The 23,238-nt window shown below is 39.1% G+C and overlaps 2 protein-coding genes across 9 annotated transcripts; one reads left to right on the top strand and one right to left on the bottom strand.

Annotated features, from left to right (window-relative positions):
* The first annotated feature begins 4 nt into the window (after positions 1–4).
* LOC122359110 lies at positions 5–5,769 on the top strand. 3 transcript variants are annotated; one of them, XM_043259281.1, is made up of 5 exons: positions 5–1,751; positions 3,909–4,003; positions 4,257–4,305; positions 4,856–5,079; positions 5,199–5,769. In XM_043259281.1, the coding sequence occupies exons 1-5, from the start codon at positions 1,745–1,747 to the stop codon at positions 5,523–5,525; spliced, it is 702 nt and encodes a 233-aa protein (XP_043115216.1). In that variant the 5' UTR covers positions 5–1,744; the 3' UTR covers positions 5,526–5,769. The 3 variants fall into 3 exon arrangements, with proteins under 3 accessions (XP_043115216.1, XP_043115214.1, XP_043115213.1); XM_043259279.1 differs by having other exon boundaries at positions 3,906–4,003; XM_043259278.1 differs by lacking the exon at positions 5–1,751 and having other exon boundaries at positions 3,161–4,003.
* Positions 5,770–12,901: 7,132 nt separating this feature from the next.
* On the bottom strand, positions 12,902–23,021 carry LOC122359111 (POU domain class 2-associating factor 1-like). Of its 6 annotated transcripts, none has more exons than XM_043259287.1 (5): positions 21,697–21,745; positions 17,998–18,113; positions 15,363–15,402; positions 15,018–15,289; positions 12,902–14,932 (listed from the first exon to the last, which is right to left on the bottom strand). In XM_043259287.1, exons 1-5 carry the CDS (start codon positions 21,704–21,706, stop codon positions 14,612–14,614), a joined length of 759 nt encoding a protein of 252 aa, XP_043115222.1. In that variant the 5' UTR covers positions 21,707–21,745; the 3' UTR covers positions 12,902–14,611. The 6 variants fall into 6 exon arrangements, with proteins under 6 accessions (XP_043115222.1, XP_043115218.1, XP_043115221.1 ...); XM_043259283.1 differs by lacking the exon at positions 21,697–21,745 and adding an exon at positions 22,901–23,021 and having other exon boundaries at positions 12,903–14,932; positions 17,978–18,113; XM_043259286.1 differs by having other exon boundaries at positions 12,903–14,932; positions 17,978–18,113; positions 21,697–21,784.
* Positions 23,022–23,238: the final 217 nt, after the last annotated feature.

Below are 23,238 nucleotides of genomic sequence, written 5' to 3'. Positions count from 1 at the left end.
ACAGGACTCATTCTGTGCTTTAATTTAAAACGGATTTCTATGGATTGCAATGGTTTTACAGTCATAGTCACTAGCAACGTCTTTTCCTAGTCTGTTTTTTTACTCAAGCACGTGAAGAGTTTGCGTACATGTGTACGCTCATCTTAAAATAAACTGCTTATAATTGAAATTCCTATATGAGCGGAGCAGCGTATAGTACGATGAATGACCTTCTCCGGTTTAGTCACCAGGGGGCGCCATTCAACCAGTCTACCTCAACCTCCCCCTCGACCCGGCTTCAAGGCTTTCTGAAGAGATTTCACTTAGATTTATCAAGTATATATTCAGAAACGTGGCTGATAAAGAGGGCCGGTAAGAAAATATCGCTTAAATAAGTCGAGGTCTGTTTTTAGCGGCGGACTGACACGACAAAACGATTTCACAGAGGAGCGAAACGCCGAAGGAGCAACTGGGCACAGTGTGAATAAAACCCAACCGAGGCGTTTGAAGACGCGTTTATTAAGAACTCGCTTAAACGTCCAATTATTCAGCAGTTCTGCGTCGATACTGTCCCGTTTTTCCCCAACCCGTGCTGCACGCCAACGCGGAGCCGTTTTTTCGGGCTCCTCTCCTGAGACAAAGAGCACCTGCGTTCACTCCGGCGTTCGCTCTTAAACGCGTTCCCGCTTAAATCCGATAAATTAACAGCAGCGTTGCGATTTCAAAGGTGTAAAGAAATGTAAACGCGCCGCTCTTAGCCAGTCCGTTTCAGCAGAAGTCAGTCAGGTGTGCGAGGCTGGGTTTGAGATCAGCACCACCCGGCATCAAACAGCACCCCGTTCACGCGTTTTTAAGGCTGAGGCGAAGATGATTCGTCGATTAATTAAAGCGTTGCATTAAAATCAAAAAACACGAGGAGAGAAGAAATGCATAGATACTATTACGAACGCCGTTCGTTGTTTGAATCTCATTCGAGCCGGCTTTTGGTTTCCAGCGATTGCCTGCTCGACCTCTCAATTAATTATTTTTTTTTAATTCTAACTATTAATTAATATTCACGCGCCTCGCATCTCTCTCCACTGCAACAACTTCACTTCAGCAGACGTCCCAATTGTTCTAACGACAAACATGGCTGCTATCATATGCCACGCCCACCAATTCAATAATTCTTAAAATACTGCAAAAAATGGGACCCACGGGACGCTATATTAATTTTTTTTGATAAGGCTACCCATTGCTGAAGACCTCCACAGTGTGCCACGGCTCGCAAAAGCCCTTTTGTGCCTTGTGTCTCACTGCAAAGTAGAAATAGTGCTTCTGAGGGAGACTCCAATCATCAACACCAAAAGGGTGATAAAATGTTAGAAATATATATTTGGTTGATGTCAAAATGCGAAATAACACGACATTCCATTAAAAGAGATGCTGTTATATGCACTGTAATAGCGAATTTCACTCAGAAATAAGTCTTTTTACGAAGCTTTTGAATATTCAAATTGAAAGTATCGCGCAATCAAATCATTGTCAAATCATTGAGTTCTTGGGGTTTTAAATAGTAGGGATGAGGGGAGAAAAACTCAAACTAAAATATCCCTAGCTATATTACTGTATAATTGTATGTCCTGAGAGTGTTTTGAGGTGACTTTGTCGAGACTTTTTGAGACTTTTGTGAATAATTCGTTCTTGCCCATATAATAGAGCAAAGAACTGACGTTGGGGTATTTCACTGTAGTTCTTCCAGAGGTTTCCTCCTTTTCAGGCCAATATGTCTGGTAAGTCGCAATTTCTTTTTTTCTTTTACGTAAAGATGCGTTCGTCTTCGGCGACCTGAAAAACATCGAGAAAAGAAAAATACACGTTAATTAAAGGCAACAAACGCACCGGCAAACGTTGCTTGGAAATAGCAGTGCATAGGAAACAGCAAAAGCAGGCACTCTTGCTGATATTTTAAAGCAGCAAACACACGAAAGGACATTTTTAAACAAACCAGTGCTTTTTTTTAATGCATACGTGTATTTTATTAAACGCGCCACGGTGCTTTTTTTATCAGTTTAATGGGAATGATCGCATTAACGTGGGTTATTGCAAGCTCGGGTTTTGCTCGTATCTTGAATTTTCAGTCGTGTTTTTTTTTTTTTTTTTTTTGCTCAGCTTTCCTCCAAGCACAACTCGACACGGGTTTATCTGAAGATTTATTTGCGTGATTTTTTTTTTTTTGCCGACCGCCGTGCCCAGCCCGAGCCCGCCGGTCCCTCTTTCGGGGCGAGCGCCAGGTCAAACGCGCTTTCTAACATTTCGACCGGATTTCAAACTTTGCTCCGGCGCGCGTATGAATATGTATCAGAATAGGTTTAGCTGTCAGTGAGCTCATCACAAACACCGCCGAAGGACGTTTTCGCTATCTTCTCAACATCAGCGCGCTTTTTTTTTTTGCCCTGTGCGCACTCGAGTGCCTCCATGAACTCAGCCATGGCGTGGCGTTGTTTTGAATCGCTTACGTTCAGCCAGAATTTTTATATATATATTAACGCGGATCGGGAAGACGTCCCACCGTGTATGTCTTCGCGGGGCTGAACGACCAATTAAAAAATTAGGAAAGAAGGACAACTATTTTCCATCTATTTTTTACGCATTTGATTTTTGGGGGAAGTTATTAGGCGCGGCTTCGCTTATGTGGGAAGAGATAGGAGGACTGCCCATTATATCGAGAAATAAGTTCGCGTCTGCAGAGGATCGCAAAACTAACCGGGACCCTAGACGTTTTTCGGGGAGATTTAAAACCAATCGACAGCGCCCCCGTAAACACGCCGGGCTTCTTCGTTGCAAACCTACACGGGCTTACTTTCGGAGCGTCTCTTTTCCGGTTAACTTTCGCTTTTCGCTCGCGCGCGGTTATAAGAGTGTTTTTACTCACGTCTGTCGCTCGCCGAGGCGTCCGCTCCCTTCTCCCCGTCCCGCGAGCGGCGTTTCACGGCGCGTTTCGCTTCGCCTCCCGCAAACCCAACTTTACGCGTCTCGCGCCTTCGCGCGCGAAGCCGTCAATAATTCGCTCGCCGGTTTCGTCGCGTTTTCAGTTCGCAGCCGCATTAAAGAAAGCCGCTCGAACTCCGAATTAAAACCTCCGTCCCGGGGCAAAGATGGCTGGAGAGCATGTTTCTCGAAATTCACTACTGTCATTGTAATGCGAAAACTAACCCGTTCGCTGCCGGATCGCCGGCGCGCGCAGACCAATGGAGTCTTGGCTGGGAACGCGGGCATGGTTTCGCAATCTAGCGTTATATTATATTTATTAGCGTTTTCCAGTGGCATATAAAAACGAATTCTGTGCACGGTCAGACGTGTAGAGGGGCAATGGCATATAAAGTGTTCTGAATATCGTATCATTTACGAGGCTCGTTCCGTTTATTTTCATTCGTTTTATTTGATTAAAAAACAAATATTTTCGTTTAATGGCAAGTGGTGTGATCATTAAGTAAAAAAACTTCATTATTGACAACCAGATAGTTTATTCAGAACAGTTTTTAAATACATTTTACACAACTGCATCGCTGCCAGCATATCATCAGCTCCCCCCAGTATACATTTTTTTTTTTTTACTGATGTGAACGTATTTGACCCGAATCCCCACAAAACGGTTTAGATAACGCATGCACGATCATCACAGAGGTTTATTCGAGTCTCGTGCGTTTCACCAGCATAAGTCACATCACTGACCCACAAGCACTGTCTTTAAATGAATACGACTTTTAAAGACTTTTAAAGACTCGATTCCAATGCGTTTGCATTTTCTTTTGGCAAAATGAAAATAAAAATCTACATAGAATGCTTTCCTGGAGATTTGCAATAAAATATTGAAAATCAGTTCCACTGCATGAACTCAAATCCTTTTTTTTTCTCTCTCTCTCTCTCTCTCTCTCTCCGTCCAGCAGACAAACCTAAGGTATACCAGGGCGTGCGTGTGAAGACCACCGTTAAGGAGTTACTGCAGAAGCACAGAGCCCTGCAGGCACAGAAAACCGCAACGGTAAACAATGGTGTTGAGCCTACGCAATAAAAGTCAGTCGCTGGCGTGCAGGTTTATGGTAGCCGAAGTAAAAACGCGGGTCTGGTCAGTGCAACTTAAAAGCACCACGCCCACACAGGCCTATCCGCGTCTGAGGCTCTCTCATAACGGCACGACCTGCCTAACGGTGCATTTCTTTTTTTTCAACTGAACGAACGCAGTGATTAACGGTTTCCTCTGCTTCTCCCTCTCTTTCCCAATGTCAATCCCCTAGAAGTCGCAAGCCGTTGCTGCCCGCGATGCCTGCTCCACGACCACGAACAGTAAGTTTAAAACACCAACAAATTAACTGCGCGGCGATAAGCGATAGCAATCTCGCCCCTTTGTCCCGCGCGGTCGTTTCGCGACGCTGTTTACAAAAGCGTCGGATTTCAGCCGCCTCGCGAGCACCTTTGTGGATACTGAAAACGTGGACTCGCGCGCGCGCGCACACACAAAAAAAAAAAAAAAAAAAAAAAAAAGCTAAGAACCTTCTGCGTAAGAGTTTTAATCAGGAAACCCGAGACAAGCACAAAAACAAAGTATACCGACTGCATGCAACTTACTATACTCCCCTTTTCATCCACACCGTCGGGCATCGGCTCTATCTTTACAAGTGTGAGAAGAACAAACAAATAAATAAAAGAACAATGGCACCTACATCTATATAGGTGCTCCTTACAGATCCGTGCATGATCTCTTTTTATAAACTACTATTCAAATGTGATTTAGCTGTTTGGCTGATGGTCTCGTGACATCATCTCAAGTCTTGCTGGCCTAATTTAAATGTTCTCCTGTGCTCAAGCCAGCATTTTCTCCTGTTTTTCCCCGCAGCCCACCTAGATGTCTTTGGAATGCAAGCTCCAGAGCCCTATTTCCAGACACGTGCCTTTACCGAAAATGTCAACATCCCGATGGAGAATGCTTACGATCATCAGCAGATGATGCACATGATGCCACCCGAGACTTTCAGCGGCGGCAATTTCGTGTGTGCCACCTCCGCGCAGTGGTCTAACGGATATCTACCTTCTAACGCGGACCTCTATGGCAGCAGCCTGGTATGTGTTTGGTGCTTTTCGTTTTTAATAAACGCCCTTTTGCCCGTTGGATGCCGAAATGTGCTTGCACTGATTCATAAAAACAGCTGTTGATGGGTGTTTTTGCGCGCTTCCCTCAGGTTTCGAGATCGCCCTCGGACTCCTTCAATCTCCCCAGCCCCGTCGACTACAACAGCTACTCTCCCCCTCAGTCCAACTCCTCGTCTTCTTCGTGCTACAGCTCCCCAACGCGGATGGATTTGAGCTCCAGTTTCTCTCCAGAAAGCTACCACTATCAGCATTGCAGCCTGCAGCACTGCTTTTGTCTGTCGCACTGGTCCAGCGCGCAGGAAGGCATGGCAACCTCGGAGTTTGCGCCCTACGGCTCATCAGACTGTTTGTACTCGTATGGCGACGACAGCTATTTCAGGAGGGATACTTCGAGTTCAGAGATGTGTTACTTGTAAAATGCATTTTGAAGCACTTTGCGCGAACATCCAGTGTCATAACTGATCCATTCGTATGATTTTGTTGTTGTTGTATTTTGGTTTTAGATAAAAGAACAAGCAGAGGTAGATGCACGATCGGGCTTAGTTTAGAAGAGTAGTTTAAGCAAAAAAAAAGTTGATTGCAGAGAGTTAAATACTGTATGTGTGAGTGTAATTTACAAATTATTCATTTATCTTTTTTACAATAAACATATTTTTCGTATTTTTACTGGTATCTTTTATTAAAAACGCCACAGATGCGTTAATAACGGGAATGATATTTCAGATTTCCAGTGTGCAGTTTCTGTTTCTTGCTCTCGACGGGGCTTTGGCTACAAATACAGCTATTGTTTTTCATATCAACATTCGACATGAGAAAACATGAAGGGGGGGGACCTAAAAATATGTTATTTATCAAAACAGCTTTTGATAGTCAGCATTGCATTTAAGTCTTAAATGCAACTACAGCTGTTAACATTTTGTCTTTGCTCCTACTCACTGAAAAATGAAATTGGTGCTTTATTTATTGTTATTATGAAGTAAAAGCAAAGCACGCGTTGGACGTTTTCAACTGCTTGAATCCCCAATCTCACAAAATTAGGCAGAACTGCAGAATTATCGATTGATTAAGAATTATTCTGTTTCTGTAAAATGCATTTCCCACCTATATGAAATCATTTTCTGTGATTTAATCTCTAAACCCGTTGCTTTTCAGTGCATGCAAAAATAAATACGGACCGAAAAAAGCACAATACTGCGAGAGCTTCAAAGTTCTCCGCGTACGCAGTGGTTAACTGGAGAGGGGCAATACAGTTATAAGCTACCTCGCGAAATGCGACACGATAACCAGTGCATATACTCAAAGTGGGCTTTAAGCTCGCGTTCGGAAATGAATTTCACAGCAGAAACGAACCGATGCCTGTTTTCCAACAAGCTGAGGCATCAGTTCTTTATTTGTGTGCCTCTTTTGACTCGGGAGCGCGGCAGACTTAATCATTTAACGGTCACGCAGCGGTGTATTTATTAACTACAGCGATGGGGAATGTTTTGCAGTCAAACAGAAGGGCGTGTAGGGTGATCCAGGATCGGCACAGACTCACACGCTTTGTGCCTGCCGCCCCGCGGCCTGGAATTCCCCCTCGGGAGCGCGGAGGACGAGGAAGTCTTCCTCTAATCCGCACACGTTGGGTTCGTGTTCCTCGAACGGCTTCTCCTCCCACTTCTGCACAACGTGGTGTCTGTTATAGCGATAACCGATTCCAGGGCGCGCTTCTCTCGCGGTGGTTTGGAAAAAGCAAACGTGGTTAATCAGAAATGGGAACCAGAGCTCCGGTTCAAACCGCTTATGATTCTGCAATTAAACGGCGATGAGGTCTAGCTTTTCTCATCGATGTGGTCTAAAGGGATGCGAAAGATCAGCGCCCCAGTAGAGGGATCCTGTGTCAGTGATTGCGCAACGCTCGCGTCCAGCCTCAACTCGCGTTTTTGCGCAATCTCTCGCCACAGCTGGTTTACTGATACCGAAATAAAGACTGAAAGCGACCTAGTAAGTTTGGCGCAGGGACGGGATGGGTTAGGCTGTGCAACTGGCACCATTTGCTCGGTTTGCATGCAAACGTTATGCACAGATGTTGTGGACGGTCCCACGTGCAAAACCAGGATTTTGTAATTATCAGTATCGAAACGACGCAAAGATTTTTTTTTTTCTCGCGGAAGTGTTAATGACATCGCTTTAATGACTCCCGCAACCTTGCGTTTAAAAAAAGAATAAAGTTAAATGTAAGAGGAACAAATTTCTAGCAACAGCACGACAATGCGAACGAAAAAGCAAAGCTGTAAAAACAGTTCAGATAGATATTCAGAATTAAATACCGCAATGCTTAGACTTATATTTATAGATTAATCTTTAATAAATATGAGTCATTCAGTTGAGAGCAGATTTGAGTGATTTTTTAATTAAGATCCATGGTGTACAGCAGCAGGTATAATGCACAGAGTTTTTTCACAGGGGTTTAATGCTGGGGATCTGTGGAGCATCACGTACACAGCATCAACTGGAGCTGTTAGAGCGCAAGGTTTGCTAAGAGTGGCCCTGGTCACCTTTTTCAAGCATGGTTTTACCTCTAAGCAAAGAAACGAAAAGGAAACTTTGCCATACATCGGGCCCTTGTGTCCGCTTGTGTCCGCTCTTTCAGTGTGTCCATCTACTTAAGAAGGTACCTCACCACTGCTGAGGTGAGCACGTGAACGCGTTTAGTACGATTCAAGACAGATTTTGGCTACATTCATCATGTTTACATTCATCGTGTTGACATTGTCACGTGAGACCACAGAAGAGTTCATAGGCAAATCACTGAGCAACCCCTGAATGAAATAACACAAAATATGTATCATTTTAAAGCAAAAAATTATATTTGAATGATATGAAAATTGCCCTTGACCAAAATGTTTCTTACGTTTCGTCACCTATTTCTCAAAATGAGAATATTCGAATGCAAATGTATTTTTTATTCCCTAAAATATTTACATTTTCATCAAATGATTCCTACCTTTTGACCCTCCTTGCTACGGCCTTGGAGTTATTGATTTATGTTTATGCATGGCGCTAATTTCTTTTACGCATTTAAAATTTCTTCAGGCAGACACGACAGATGCTGGGGGAACGTCATCAGAAAGGAATTTTTCTCCTGCTTTATTTCTGTCACGAGATGTGTCAAATAAGACAGATGCGTTCTTTTTTTTGTTGAGCAATTTTTCATCCGTTTCGATCAGCTATTTCTCGGCTGGTAAACGTCCGAATCAAATCATTTATCCATCAAATGATACCAACCCGACCCTCCTTGCCGCAGTCCTCGAGTTAGGAGTCGTTGTGTATGTCACAAAACATCAACTTCAGTGAAGCAGCAATGCCCTCGGGGCCTAAAGGGTTAAAATACCACCAAGGCACACCAATGGTGCATTAGTGGGATATACAACATGACTTGCTGAGTACAGAAAATAAGTGTTGTTTTAAGTGGCGTATTCATCACCGATCGTCACTGATAACCCTGAATCATTAGTTTAAACAAGAACATCATGGACTGCAAATGATTAATTGTGTTTTGCAGCGGACAGTCCTCATCTTGGAAGTTAATCTGAGCGTGGCCTGAGGTAGAGAAAGGCATTGTGCTCTCTTCTGACGACAGATAACATCACTATCAGACACATAGGTCTCTCGGATTGTGGGAGAGATGCCAAAGATACTTTAGCAAGGCATTAGGAGTTACAATTCAGCAGTTTCGCACCTTTACCGTATTTAAATAACATTGCAGATGTTCTTTTACAACAGGCCGGACGACTAAATTGCAATAGGACCGATGCAGCCGCCATTAGATTTATGTTTAGCTTTATTAATTTATTAAGGAGGAAGTTAGTTACGTTCATGCAGTCCGTTGGTTAATTAGTAAGAAAACGCGGATGAATAAATCTTTTCGCGATTATGTTTGATTTATTAAAGAAGGTTAATGTATAACAAAGCATTACTGAACCACGTTAGCTTGCCAGGAGTGTGTTTAATCAGAAGACAGATACCAAGAAAGCTACAAACATAAAATAGTGTACAAGTGTGTTTTTTTAAAATTGCAGTAAGTCTGATGGAGTGGTCGGGTGTTGCCTTATTATTAATGCAGTATGGAGGAAGTCAGTTATGTTCATGCGGTCTGCTGGTTAATTAGTAAGAAAATGCGGATGAATAAATCTTTTCGTGGTTATGATTGATTTATTAAAGAAGTTTAATGAAGAGCGAAGTATTACCGAACCACGGTTGTGCGTAACCCAAGTTCAACAGGAATACAGATTCAAAGACTGTTAATGAATAAACAAACGAGTAAATAAATAAAAAACCGGGTAGATTTGCAATTTATTTTTTAACAGTGAAGAACTGAGGATTGAGGGTTGCTGAGTTTCTCCGTCTGTATTCAATCACTTTAGCTGAAAAGCCAGTACATTTGCTTAAGCCTCCTGCTTTTCATATTTTCTTATTCTCCTCTTAACATATACTCCCAGGAGACTCTGTAATCCAACAATATATTGATAAAGTATGTGTTTCAGGGTGAACACTCCGTGAACTCTGACGTAGAAACCAAGCCTCACGCCGACAGCAACGCTGACAGAAGCTGACATCTGGAGCAAAACAAACGATAAGCGCTGCTCAGGAGGGAAAACATGCAAGTGTTACATTTTCATGGAAAACACTGAATCATGAGGCGAAACGACTTCTTTGCCAGAAGTGTCCTATAGCCAGGCAACTAGTTTATCTTTCATTTTATAACCGTAAAGCAGCATCGTTTGTGCTGATGATAACTTTTACCGTTCATTGAGGGTATCGAAAATCTGTTTTTAACTATCATCAGAGTCAACCGCATGCCACCGATAGACTTATGTCTTTCTTTTACACAGAAAAAATGCATTCAGCATAAATCTCTTCCAACAGACATTGGTCATTCCTGAATGACACTGTCATAAATTACTTTCTCATTATATACGGAATGAGGGTCAAGATCGGAAAGATAAGCAGATTTATGTCAACAGCAAAGAAAAGAAAACAGTAGCTATGACAAAAAAGACAACTTTATAAACTAAACATTTTGACTTGAGACTCTGGGAAACTGGAGAAGAAAGCTATTCTGTGATGCAAAGTAACCGGATGAACATACACTTCAGAGTATTTTACACTACAATGCTTTTTTTTTTTTTTTTTTTTTTTTGCAATTATCAGTCAATCTATGTGGCCTGTCACCCAGTTTTCTGTAGTACAAGAATTGGTAAAAGCCATCTCCGTTCCTAGAGAAACTGAAGACAAGTCGTGTCATGCCCCTCGCTTTCTCCTAATACATTTCTCAAGAGCTGGTGTTACATTTTTCTCATAGACCCTGTGCCAACATGGCTCGGTCTAGACCTGTTTGTGTTTATTTTCCACCTCATTCCTCTCATAAGTATGTTTGTGTTTTTTTGCCGTAGTATTTGATCCCATTCATTTAAATCAGCAGTCTAATTTATGACATTTTTAAAGGGAGAAAAATGGGCAAGGTCAATGTTGCAAGATATCATGTGATCCAACACCTGTGCTGATGACAGGGAGCGAAGAGATTCGAAGAATAATAAAGATAAAGCAGATATTACTACCTGTCCAATGAGATTTATTCCTCAATATATATATATATATATATATATATATACCTGTCAAACTATCTATTCTGCAAACTACTATATATATATATATATATATATATATATATATATATATATATATATATATATATATATATAATATTTAATAAATGCAGAAACTTTAAGAAACCTAAAATGTGGTTAAATGGCTGTGCTTTTCGACTTCAGTCTTGAAAGTTTCTCACGGCTCCTTCATTAAGAGTTTTATTTTTTTAGCATTCTTTAAAACCAGAAAGTTGGCTTTTCTGAAGTTTTCCCAAGGAAATAGTAAGAGTGTGAGATCTTTGCTCTGTGTAACTGCCATTTCATAGGAGGAGCCTGGAAATGTCTTTGCTTTTTTTTCTCAGCCTTGATTCCGTATCGCGGGATCCCTGCTGACATATGAAGATTGCGTCTGTGAATTATTAATGCATTGGCACATAAAGAGAATAACATTTACTGTTAATGTTTACAAAGATTTATCAAGTAATCTACAAAGAGATGCAGACCGTTTTATTCCTCATAACAATGAAATCATGATATATTTTTCTCCCCATGGCGGTTGTGTCAGTGCTTACAATAAACAGCACATCCAGCTTAGCGATGGGTCTTTCGGTGCGCACTGCTGCATGGCCTGTAATCCGAGCATTTTAAGCAGGTATTTAACTTTGACACGTCTCCCTGCATTCTCATTCTGCAGAGCGAAAGTGCCAAATATTGTCCCCCTCCAGCGCACACTTTCCCTGCTTCTCCTCAACAGTCACACCTTGTACTGTACCTTCGTCCATGTCTCAACATTTGTGCAGACATGCCTCTGGATCCTGTTAGGCTGATTCAGCGGCACCTTTAAGGTAAGCAGAGGCATCTTGGCAGCACGGCGCGTCCTGAGGAGTCACGCACAAAAATTTTGTGCACAAAGGTAATGTTCACTCATAAAAAAGAAAACAAAAGGGGAAAAAAAAAATGTGCAGATGTCTCGCTTTCACTCATTCTTAGTTCTCTTTACGGTTTAAAATGCCCATTCACCTCTGAGGGTCATGACCCCAAAACTATTTTATCTTGTACTTTAAACATTTGACCTATGACCGAGCTTGAGTAATTTATGTCTCACGCCAGCATTAGAAGAGTCATTATAACTATAGTAATAGCGACACCGATGTTTTGGGTTCAACTCCCGGGATGGGGAAATAAACCGATAAATTGTTAGCTTTGAGTCCGCTGCATGGCGCTTACAATAAAAGCATCTCGTGAATGCAAATGAAAATAAATGGCTTGCACAGATGCGTAAACTGAACCCGATTTAAAAGTTAGTATACTCACCTTTGTGACGTTCCGAACTGGTAAGTTTTTCTTCTTTTAGGCAGTATTTTGGCTGGTGTTTTCATACAATGAAGGTGAATGATGATTTGCAGGCTCAAAAAAAGAAGCGGCGTGGAAGTAACATAACTGTGAAATAGCATAATAATCCATACGACCTCTGAGCCATATTTCAAATCTACTGAAGTCAACTCTAGGAGCGAACTAAAACCCTTTAAACCTTCAAAACCTTTCACAGTCTCAGTCATGTGGTTTTAATATGAGCATATAAAAAGAAACAACTCCAGAGTCGGTTATGAGACGCAAGAGAATATGTGATTGAGAGACTGTGAAGCAGCCTTCCATCATTGAATTTTACTGTGTTCATACCTATTTTTGTAATGTTTATTAGCACTCCTTTAATACATTATTCTTCATTGTATTTATTCATTGACCTCCCACCCCCCCACCTGTGCTTGACAAGCATTATGTTGCGAGAAAAGTCAATTTGATGTAAATGGATTCAAATTTTTAAAACAGGGCCCTCGATTAATGGCGTAAACGTACCTGAGTGCATTTTTTAGCGAAACATGAAACTAAGAAATGAACACTAGAGGCAGTAAAACTCTCGCACGGTTCATTTGCATAATACAAATTTGCATAATACACATATCCAGCAAATCCGGGTTTGGATTTGGTAGGAATGTAATAAATACACAGCAACACCTAACAAAACGTGCACAGAGGTACATATTTTTATATGCAAGACTTTGTATTTTATTACAGTTTTCAGTTATTTTTCTTGTTTTTTTTATTTGTTTCTGTGGCGTTTGATACATTTGTGATACATTTCGCTCGCTGGTTTTGCCCGTATATTTAAATTCTTTGTTTTCTTCTGTTCATTGTCTATCTTTATGTGATAACATTTGTGTTTTGTCAGTTTAGTCACCCATGCATTACAGACGGGATCTCATTCATCGAAATGAACAAACCTTCATTCGAGTGACTTTCAATGTCATCATTTTAACAGCCAGACTCCCATAAAAATGATCTATGTAATCTTAATCAGTCTTTGGACAGATGTAATGTCCCAACTGTTTATGAATAATATACGATTAGCTTTGTTTTCTTCAAAGGTTTGCTGTGATCCTGATTTATTGTCTTTGCCTGTTGCAGGGTTTTTGCGCTGAAACATAGTTATTGTTGGCAACACAACATTTTTTTTTGGCAGCCAGTCCGTGGAACCATATGAAAGCTATTATAAAGCATCAAGTCACATTTCACAATCATTCACACCATGACAAAACAAATCGTACAAACTAGAACATTTGCAAATGCACGTTCTCTTTATTGTTGTACCCGTTTGAATAGGAGATGTGATGTACAGATGCTCTAAAGAAGCAGATTTGATGGTAGAGTGTGCGCAGAGCAGAGCATTATTTAAACATCTCATTAGGAAAGGTGTTAACTTGAGAGACAACTAAGCCTGCAGGTTAAAATGATAAAATGATAACATGATAACATCTCTAGGGGATTTCTCCAACTTTCAGAAAACTTCTGGCTTTCTAATTCTAACTGACATGAACCGTAAAGAACAGCACTCTGTAAATGTTAGCATTTTAGCCACCGTAAACAGGTTTTTTTCTTGAAGCTACACAATCGAGCTAAAATGAACGTTAATCTACTCTCTCAATAATTCAGTTAACAAAACGTCTTTGAATAATTGAGCTGAATAATGATACGATTGTCCTCAAGAGCTGCTTCACTTTGCAACATTGACACAGTTCTAGAACTCAATTGTATCAACACTAAACTGGCTCAAATTGATTCAGCTTTTTTTTTTGTTTGTTGCTCAATTTAACTTGTTTCATGATTGCTGAACTTGACAATTTATGAACTGTACCGAATCAAAACTGACCGGAGATAAATATGACACTGTTGTTGTTTTTTTAGAGCTTTAAAACATAATTTTTGATTGTATCTGACAATGATGTTTGAATCTTTGATTCTCTTGGTTCTGTTTCCTGATTAATACTGTGAAGCTGTTTTAATACAACCTCCATTGTGTAAAGCTCTATAAATAAAGATGACTTGAATTGACTGAACTTAAAAATAAAGGTTCCAAAAGAGCTGCAGAAAATCCACTGCAGAAGAACCCTTTTTAGTTCTCCGAAGATGCTTTCATTTTAGAACTTTTTTCTAGTATAAAGAACCTCCTCTAGACTGGAAAGGCTCCAAGTTCTTAATAGAACCATTAATGCCAATGAAGAACCTTTCATTTTTAGGAATGTATCCCTCCACAATCTTAAATAGAAAGTTCCTTTATTGGTATCAATGAAGAACCTTGAACATCAATGGAAACTTTGTTTTTTATAGTTGATAAAGGTTCAATAGATTTTTAAAATGGGTATTTTAGGAATTGTTCACTGAAATCTTTATTTAAAAAAAAAACTTTAACCAAAAATGGTTGTTCTATTGGAACCTTTACTTTTAAAAATGCACAGTCGTTTTTTCACTCAATGCTGTACTAAATGCTTCTGTATCTATTAAAGAAGCTGCAAAAAAGAGTTAAGACGGATATTTTAAATATCTTCTGAAAACAACGAGGAGTTGCAAATATAGGGTTCTTTTTGGCCCTCATCTTCTTCCAGCAGTTTCTCAAGGGCCAGAGTGCCCTCAGGGGCCTGGGGAGTCTCCACCTGCTGAGGCTCAGGTTCTGGAGAGATTACTGGCAAGGTCAGAGGCACTGGGAAGAGCTGGGGGCCCGTCAGGGCCGCTGGCATTGAGGGGGCTTGCACGACGGAGCCGGAGATGGTGGATAAAGGCTGAGCCCAAGGAATGTACGTCAAGGACGAGTCTGGGACCTCCACCTGAGGCAGGGATGAGCTAGAAGTGCTCATGGTCTAATAGGGAACAAGATAAGAGACAAGTTAACATCTCCAGACACTGAACATAATAGCAGTGGCTTAGTGTCAGTCTGTGGCTCACCGCAAGGTTAGTGAAGAGAGGTGTGTGTGTAAAGGTCAGCACAGGGGAAGGGCCCACCACCGTGTAACTGGGACAGATCGGCTGGACATACATGTCTGTGTGAGGACATGGGATGACAGGGTCGTGCTGTTGGTCTGGAGGAGTCCAGTGACTCAGAGGCTGTAGGGCAGTTGTGCTGGTGGTCTGGGCAATCCATCCTGTGCAGAGCCCACCTACATCCACTAATGAATCATTTAAGCAGCTCTGGTTGCCTTCTACAAAGCTGGAAGACCTTTTAGAGAGGAAAATAAGCATGAAAAATGTTTGCATTAATCAGCGACCAAAAAAAGTCCATATGATGCTTACCTGCATGTGCGTATGATGGCAGAGAGCTGGGAACCATCACCTAGAAAAAAAGTAGCCCATATAATTGAGTTTTTTGTTAAGTTGTTTAACTGCAAACTGAAATTGTATATTATTAAGTCTTATTTTCGTTTTGTTAGTTTCAAGCCAATGGCTTAGCTTTAAAAAATAAATAAATACATATAATTAAATATATAAGAGTGCTTTACAAAGATTAGTCACATCCAGAATAAGAGATTTTGTTTACATAATATGAGCGTGTGATGTATGCATTTAAGAAAAAAATGTTCTGTTCATAATATTGTTTATATATAAAATAAAATATAAATGTTTGATGTAAAGCATGATTTTTTACACTTGGTGCTTATAAAATGCATTGATTTTATGGCCCTCTTACCCCTCATATGTCTTATTAAACATTAACATTTTTATTATTTACAAGTCAAATACTGTAAGTACTCCACCCTAAGGGTTCAATAACTGGATCTAATGTTTGTTTTACAATCAGGATTGGGATCTCAGTGAGTATTGTCCAGTAAACATAGCAACAACAAACCTTAACCTTGTTTCAACAAAATCTTTCTTTTATGATGGGCACGTTTGATTAGAAGAAATACACTGAATCCAAAAAAATGACAAAATGAGCACTTATTGCTAGGCCCGTTTCTGCGTTGTAATGGACCGTTTCATTCACTGGATGCTTTAAATGAATCTACATTTAGGTCAACGACTAAATTCAGCATAAATCTGCATTTCATGGCGCATACGTATGCATTTATTCGATAAGTAGTCACCTAGCAAACAGGATAATGTGCAGTCAGTTATCTTCACGACAGTTTATTTAACAATAACAATGACCTGCTGGCTATACATTACGCTCTACACAACAGATCAAAAACAATTAAGGTGTAGCACAATGTGATTCCTCCGTAAAATGATTTACATGTCAGGGCAAGTTCTTCCACTTAAATTCCACTTAAACAGATGATAGGGACTTAAGACCTACACCTGGTAATTTGGATCAAGGCGTTTCTCGCTCTGGCCCCCAACCCAGCAAATAGCCGATCTGTTCAAAACCAGAATCTTCAAACTGAGAGAGGTGTTGATTGAAATGGCAGAGAGCACGTGGAGGGCTGGCTTACAGATAACCAAGCTAGCCCTAAAGTAACAGACGTAGATAAGAGCGGGTTTAGTTCTGGTGTGTGCTTTCACTTATTGTCATAATGCCACTTGGGAAGCAATTACTAACTCAAGTGTCATCAGCTTCCAAGGAATAGCTTAAAGAGCATCTGTAAACAGGATCAGAACGGCGTTAGAAGAGCTGTGAAGTGGCTTCGTAAGATCTCATGCTTTTTAAGAAGATTGCATTTAACAGAATTCGACTCATTTAATGTGAGAAAGAGGTTGCTGAGTGTGTGTGTTTTTGTTTTTATGTGTTGTCAAGTATAATTAGAAGGTTGGCAGGCAAGCCTCTTGGCAGATCCACAAACGGATTTGCATAGGCCCTATGCCCAACCCCTCCGGCTATGTGGGGGAATAGTTTAACTGTCACGGAAAAACACCTGGATTATATAAGACCAAAATCCCCTTGGAGTTCGGAGAGACTGCCTTTCTGCACTCTGTAAAGGCTAATAGCATTCAAGCTGACATTGATTGTGCAATTTTGCAATCCTGCAATCAATTCGAGAGTTTCCTGGGAGACTAATATTAAGCCAGTTTTCCGTATCCTGAACTGACCTCATATTATAAAAAAAAACCAAAAATCGAGAAACAACCAAGCTCGTCTTTTTTTCCACGACGAATTGTTAAACGATCCTTTCTATAAACATGTTTTACATTACAAGACGAAAACCTTGCCTATTTTCTGTATAAATATGCTTATGACTAACAGAGATCATAAATTGCTGGTTTATGATTCCAGCTAAACGGATAGCTCACAAAAAAAAATGGTGTCATTACTCGTCCTCATGATTTATGACCTTTGTTGATCTTCAGAACACAAATTTCTGACCCTACACAGAAAGCAACAGGACTGACAAGTTCAAGGCAAATGGTCCACGTGTTTTTGTTAGATTTCACCAAAAACATCTTAATTAGTTTTTCTAAAATGAACGAAAGTCTTATGGATTTAGGACGGCGTGAGGATATTCAGCCAATTATTAGTGTTAGTGAGACTTGCGTTTGTCATATTAACATTTAATGGGATCATTTACCCAAAAATGACTTTTAATTCATCATTTACTAAACCTCATGTCACTCCAAACCCGTCTTTGTCTTCTGTTGAAGGTAAAGAAGATGTATATGTTTTTGTCCGCACCAAAACTTGTTCGGCCGTTCAGCATTCTTCCACACAAGAAAGAATCTCCAACATTTTTTGGGGAGCAAACGGCTCTTTAAATGACAGCAACCAAACAATCAGCCGTCTTTAAAGCCAGAGGTCCTTTTTTTCATAAGTAATCTTTTTCAGTCCCGCATTTGGATATCACCATTGTGCATTGGCTGGATTAGAGGAATAACAAAAACAACAAGCTGGGACTTGAATGAATAGCAAATGAGATAATGTTAAAGGACAGTTTTCACAATCAAAAGCGTGTCTTATGGAGTGTGTATGCGCGCACACGTGTGCCCTAGTTCCTACTGCGGCGGGGGGTGTCGTTCTCGCAGCATTTCCTCTTTTTCTCCGCAACAGCTCCTTCACAGGGTCCTTGACTCTCACTCCCTGGTACGGCTTGGATGCGGATGCCTCTGACAGTGCTGTACAAGAAACACAGCAGATCATGCCTCATGACAAGCGCACAAAAAAATAAAAACCCTTTGAGACGTACGGATTTCTTGCTTGTGCCAAGTTAAACAAGGTGTGGCTGAAAGTGTTGAAAGTTTCAGTCACTCAGTAGATACCTCTTTTATTGGGACCTTTCGTCTTTTTTGTATTGTGTAATCTGAAGTACAAAGCTACTGTAAGAGAACAATCACTCAAACTCTTGCTTTCTTGAACAATTTCAGCCATTGGTGAATAGTGCGGACATGGTAAGCTTGAAATCAGCTTATTTGCAGATATAATTATATAAATCCCACTTCCTAATCTATTCAAATAAAGCAGCTGGTCAGATATAACTACGTTAAATGGCTGTTTTTCATTAAATATCCACTTGCATGTGCCATATGATCCGTTTCAGTTTTTTTTTGAAAACCACACTGACACTACACTGAAACTCTATTCATAAAGCTGCAAAAAAGAAAAGAAAAAGAAAGCCATTTAAAAGTTTGGGGTCAGGATAAGGATTTTAAAACATTTTGGTCCCACGCTCAATATGGCCAGAGTTACTTAATAAATAAATAAATAAAAATACAGTGAAGATGGTGATACTGTGAAATGTTACAGTTTGAATTTTGTTTTTAATATAATTTGAAATGTAAATAAAAGAAATATTGCTTTATTCAAAAAAATAATACTGACCCCAAACCTTTGAAAGAAAGTAGGTGTATTAAATATTAAATAAAAATAGACACCAGTGTGCATATAAAATATTATCAGTTGTGATGGCAATAGGGCATGTGTAAAAGTATATATTCTTTTCATCACAAATCAAAATATGTAATATATATATATTACACATAAATAAATAAATAAAAAAAAAAAAAAAAATATATATATATATATATAATATAATAATATAATAGCTAACATGAAGTAATGAGCAATATTTTTTCATAATTTTTCTTCATTTTGCACAATGTTAATTTCTTTATATACCAGTACATTTCAGGTTAAAATGACTAAGTAGTACAGAATCATTGCTAGGTCATGATTTCTAATAAAATTAAATGAAATGAACTTTATTCAAAAATTTGACCATTTTTTTCAGGATGTGCACATTCCACTTCAATAAAATTTTACGCAGTCTCAGTATAAGCCAGCGTGCACTCACGCACTTAAGAGGCAATAAAGTGATTATTCACACCCCAAAGATATATTTGCTATGTACAGGAACAGGCATGGTCTTTGAGTGCATGATAAGAGTAGCTGTGTGCATCTGCGCAGACACAGCTGGCCAACAGTGAATTCTGAAGAAAGCGCCCACAGTGCACGCTGTGTACTTAAGGAGGTGTGATTGTTTGGTGATGCACGATTGCCTAACTGTTCTCATATATCAGAACAGTAAAAAAAAAAAAGAGAAGAAAGTTTAGGGCTCAACAAAACCCCAGCAGTATTTCTGCACTCCTAGTAAATTTTTCAGTTTATAATCGTGCCACGATTTGTTACTCATTATTCAATTATTCTGTGAGTCACACGCTTGAACGCATTCCTTTAATGTGAAAATCTGATATCGCTTTAGGTGTTTGCTAAGCATTGTTTGCGTAAAAGTTTCTCATACTCTCCACACCCCGTTCTCTCACAACTGTTACTTCTTAAGGCTAAAGCCTCAATGTTTAATCGCCAAATAATGAATCAGTAATGTACCTGTTCTGTGCCATTCATCACAGATTCATGACACACATTGGTCTCTGTTAGAACAGGCCGCCAGCTAACCACCTGTAACTCTCCATAGCTTTGACAAAACAGCCATGGGCTTTTTTTTCTTGAATAAATGTCTGCTATATTGCCTGCAAACAATAAAAATTCCTTTCAGTAATGCTCTCATAGAATGGACTTGGTTTGGGATTTGCAATTTTTGTATTCATTGTCCAACATGCGCCGATGAACAGTCGGTGCAAACATATAACTGTGAGGGCAAAGTGGTGTCTACGGTTGTGCAATACAAGCGCAGCATGATTTTAAAAAGCCGAAAAAGAGGAAGCTACGCAGCTGTGAAGACTTTCTTTCAGGAGGAGGGCAATTGAAGGGTTTTGCATATCAAGATTAGGCCACTCAACAGGACGCCTGGCTTATAAATGGTATGCATGTTTTCTGGAAGAGGTCTCTCAATGGTAATAACCATCAGTCTAGCAGGACTTACTGGCAATAAACCTCTCAATAAATCTTAAGTTATGTGGAATGTGGAAGAAACTGCCACAGCATAATTCTTACCTAAGCTGCATTTTTTTTACTGCTCTTTAGCATTTATGGTACTAAGATTTCAGGAACCTTAAGGATATCTATCTATCTATCTATCTATCTATCTATCTATCTATCTATCTATCTATCTATCTATCTATCTATCTATCTATCTATCTATCTATCTATGTACAAACACAGATTGTTTTATCTATCTGAAACAAAAATTAATCTAATTAGTTATGCATTTATTTATTTAATTTTGTTCTAGTTAAGTTAATTTCAAGTCATTTTGTGAACAATTAAAACCCTCATTCAAAACCCATTTTTTCCGTTATAATCAGTAATCATTTTATTCAGTTTCGTTTCAGTTAAGTGTATTTCAATTTTTTTGACGGTTTTAGTTTCAGTTTTCAGTTAACAATAATAACCCTCATCCAAAACCTCATTTTTCAGTTATAATTAGATACAGTTTGTTTCATTTATATATATTTCTACATATTTATTATATGTGTTTTTATGGCTTTAATGAACAATAAGAACCCTCATTTAAAACTTTTTTTTTAACTTCACCATCTGTTTCAGCATGTGACCGATTCACATTCAAGCAACACATTTTTCTTTGTGAGTCCATTTGAAAAATACAATAATGAAAACAGCAGCATTATCTTTACATCAGTCAGAGAGCTTTATAATAATTGATATCATTTCATCACTAGCTCTATGTCTACCCAGCAAGCATTGGAACTTTTTTCATGAGGGGCGAAAGACAAAAAAAAAGAATTGGTAAAAAGATTGGTACGTTGTTATATCTAATTTATTACAGAATACTAAAGTAATATTTAGTTTCTGTCAAATAGCCAAAGACCGGGCCTGTGTGTTAATGTATCTGTCACCCGTCTGCTTAGCAACCGCTATCTTCCTTACCGCACTGTAAGGGAAAAAAATAGAGGCACCAGTACAACAACCAACTGCTAACTACTAAAGGAGATCATTAATATTGTCAAATCATAAAACATGCAAATCTTTGCTGCTGATGAAAAGGCAAACACTAAGCTATTAATTAATCACGCCACTTATCAGAGCAGATAACGTGGCACAGGAACAAAAATCGTTTTTTTCCCCCCCATATGTATAACGTAATAGGAGGTGAATAGGTTTTGCATATTTTTTGCTCCATCCGAAATTGAAGATAAAAATATATATGTATTTTGTTGATGCATTATGCTTTTGCTGTGCATTTTGTAAGTAAATAAGCATCTTGCGTTTGCACACGGCAACACAATTCAGGTGAAATGTGCAAATCTAAATATTGTATTGATATCCAGAAATTGTACTTACATTTTCCCATGTGCACAGTCTTATACGCTAAACTCTTATAGTATCTCGTCAAAACGCTTTTCTATTTGCTTCCTGAGATCATCTCATAATTGTACAGTGGTTGCTTGAGTGGGCTGCCTTATAAAAGCAACAGCATTGCAGATTCAAGTGATGTCACCACAAAGGGAAGCTGCGATCCACATTAATTCAGCACCACCAGTGTATAAGTTTCACTGTAACACGACTAATAAAGATACGAAGTAGGTATCAATGGCTGCTCGCATAAATGAAACAAACAGGAAGAAAATTGGAGAATTATGTTACATTTGTTTTAGTGGCACATCTGTACAATCCGTTTTTTTCTGTTGAGCAGGAACAAAATGATTGGTAAGCAATCATTTGTAGCAAAAAAAACAATCAAGTTTAAGTTAAAATTTAATTTAATTTAATTTAATTTAATTGCTAAAACACACCAATAAAATGTTTAATATCTTATTAATATTTTTATTTCATTTTATAAAAAAATTTAAATTTAATTTTACAAACAAAAAAAGTTATGTTTTGTGTATTGGAGACTATATATATATATATATATATATATATATATATATATATATATATATATATATATATATATATATATATATATATATATAATTTTGGCCCTTTTTTATACATCCCCATGTAGGCACCCATTATTTTAAAGTTTGCATAACATGTTGTTGCGTGATTAAATATGCCTTATGTGACAATCTCAGATATGATTTGTATTTACTTTATTGCAATAAATAAATATAGTTTCTTCCAGGGTGCAGTTAAAATCTGCGCTCCAAATTAGGCTGCTGAGAAGCGATGTAGCTCATGTGAAACTGTCACACCAGTCAATTTATTAGTGTTTAAAGGAAGCACCTGCACGCACTTTGAGCTTCACTGACCACTCAAGCTATGAAGCTCATCGTGTTCCTTTTCTCAGCTCGGTTCTTTCTATTATTACACGAACAATCACACATCTCAGCAACAAAAACAAGGAACAGCTTTTTATACCAACAACAAAATGCATCTGCTTGTAAAACCATAATATAATCACTTCAACGCCACACAGTTCAGAAATACAGCTGACTCATAAGGGAGTTCTCGAGGTGGCTTCAAAGTTCTCGGCTCATCAATATTTCGAACGGTCTCTGCATAAGGCGTATTAATGAGGGAAAAAGCTATAAATACTTACTTCAGCTTCGTGTGCGAAGATGGTTCTTCCTTCCAAATGAATGAGAAACTACACAGTGCCAACGGTTAATGCATGAAAGCGTTCGCTAATGCAAACTACAGTGTGGGCTCAATGCAAAGAAGCAATTTTCAATAGGCCCGAGTGAACAAGGCTTATTAAAAAAAAGCTTTGTTTCTTTCTGCAAATGTTTGAACCGTTTTCTCAAGCACTGTGGGGGGAAAAAATGTTTTTACCAGCACAAACTTGAGCCGTTGAAGTCTATCAGATGAGGAAACAAGGTCTTGACCTTTAGAAGTGTTGTCTAACCCTCTTTAATGTTAAAATCACTATTCCAGGCT

Source organism: Puntigrus tetrazona, chromosome 15 (assembly GCF_018831695.1).
Source record: "Puntigrus tetrazona isolate hp1 chromosome 15, ASM1883169v1, whole genome shotgun sequence".
Classification (NCBI taxonomy): domain Eukaryota; kingdom Metazoa; phylum Chordata; class Actinopteri; order Cypriniformes; family Cyprinidae; genus Puntigrus; species Puntigrus tetrazona.
The sequence above is the reverse complement of the archived record's forward strand: the minus strand, read 5'-3'. Positions and strand labels throughout refer to the sequence as shown.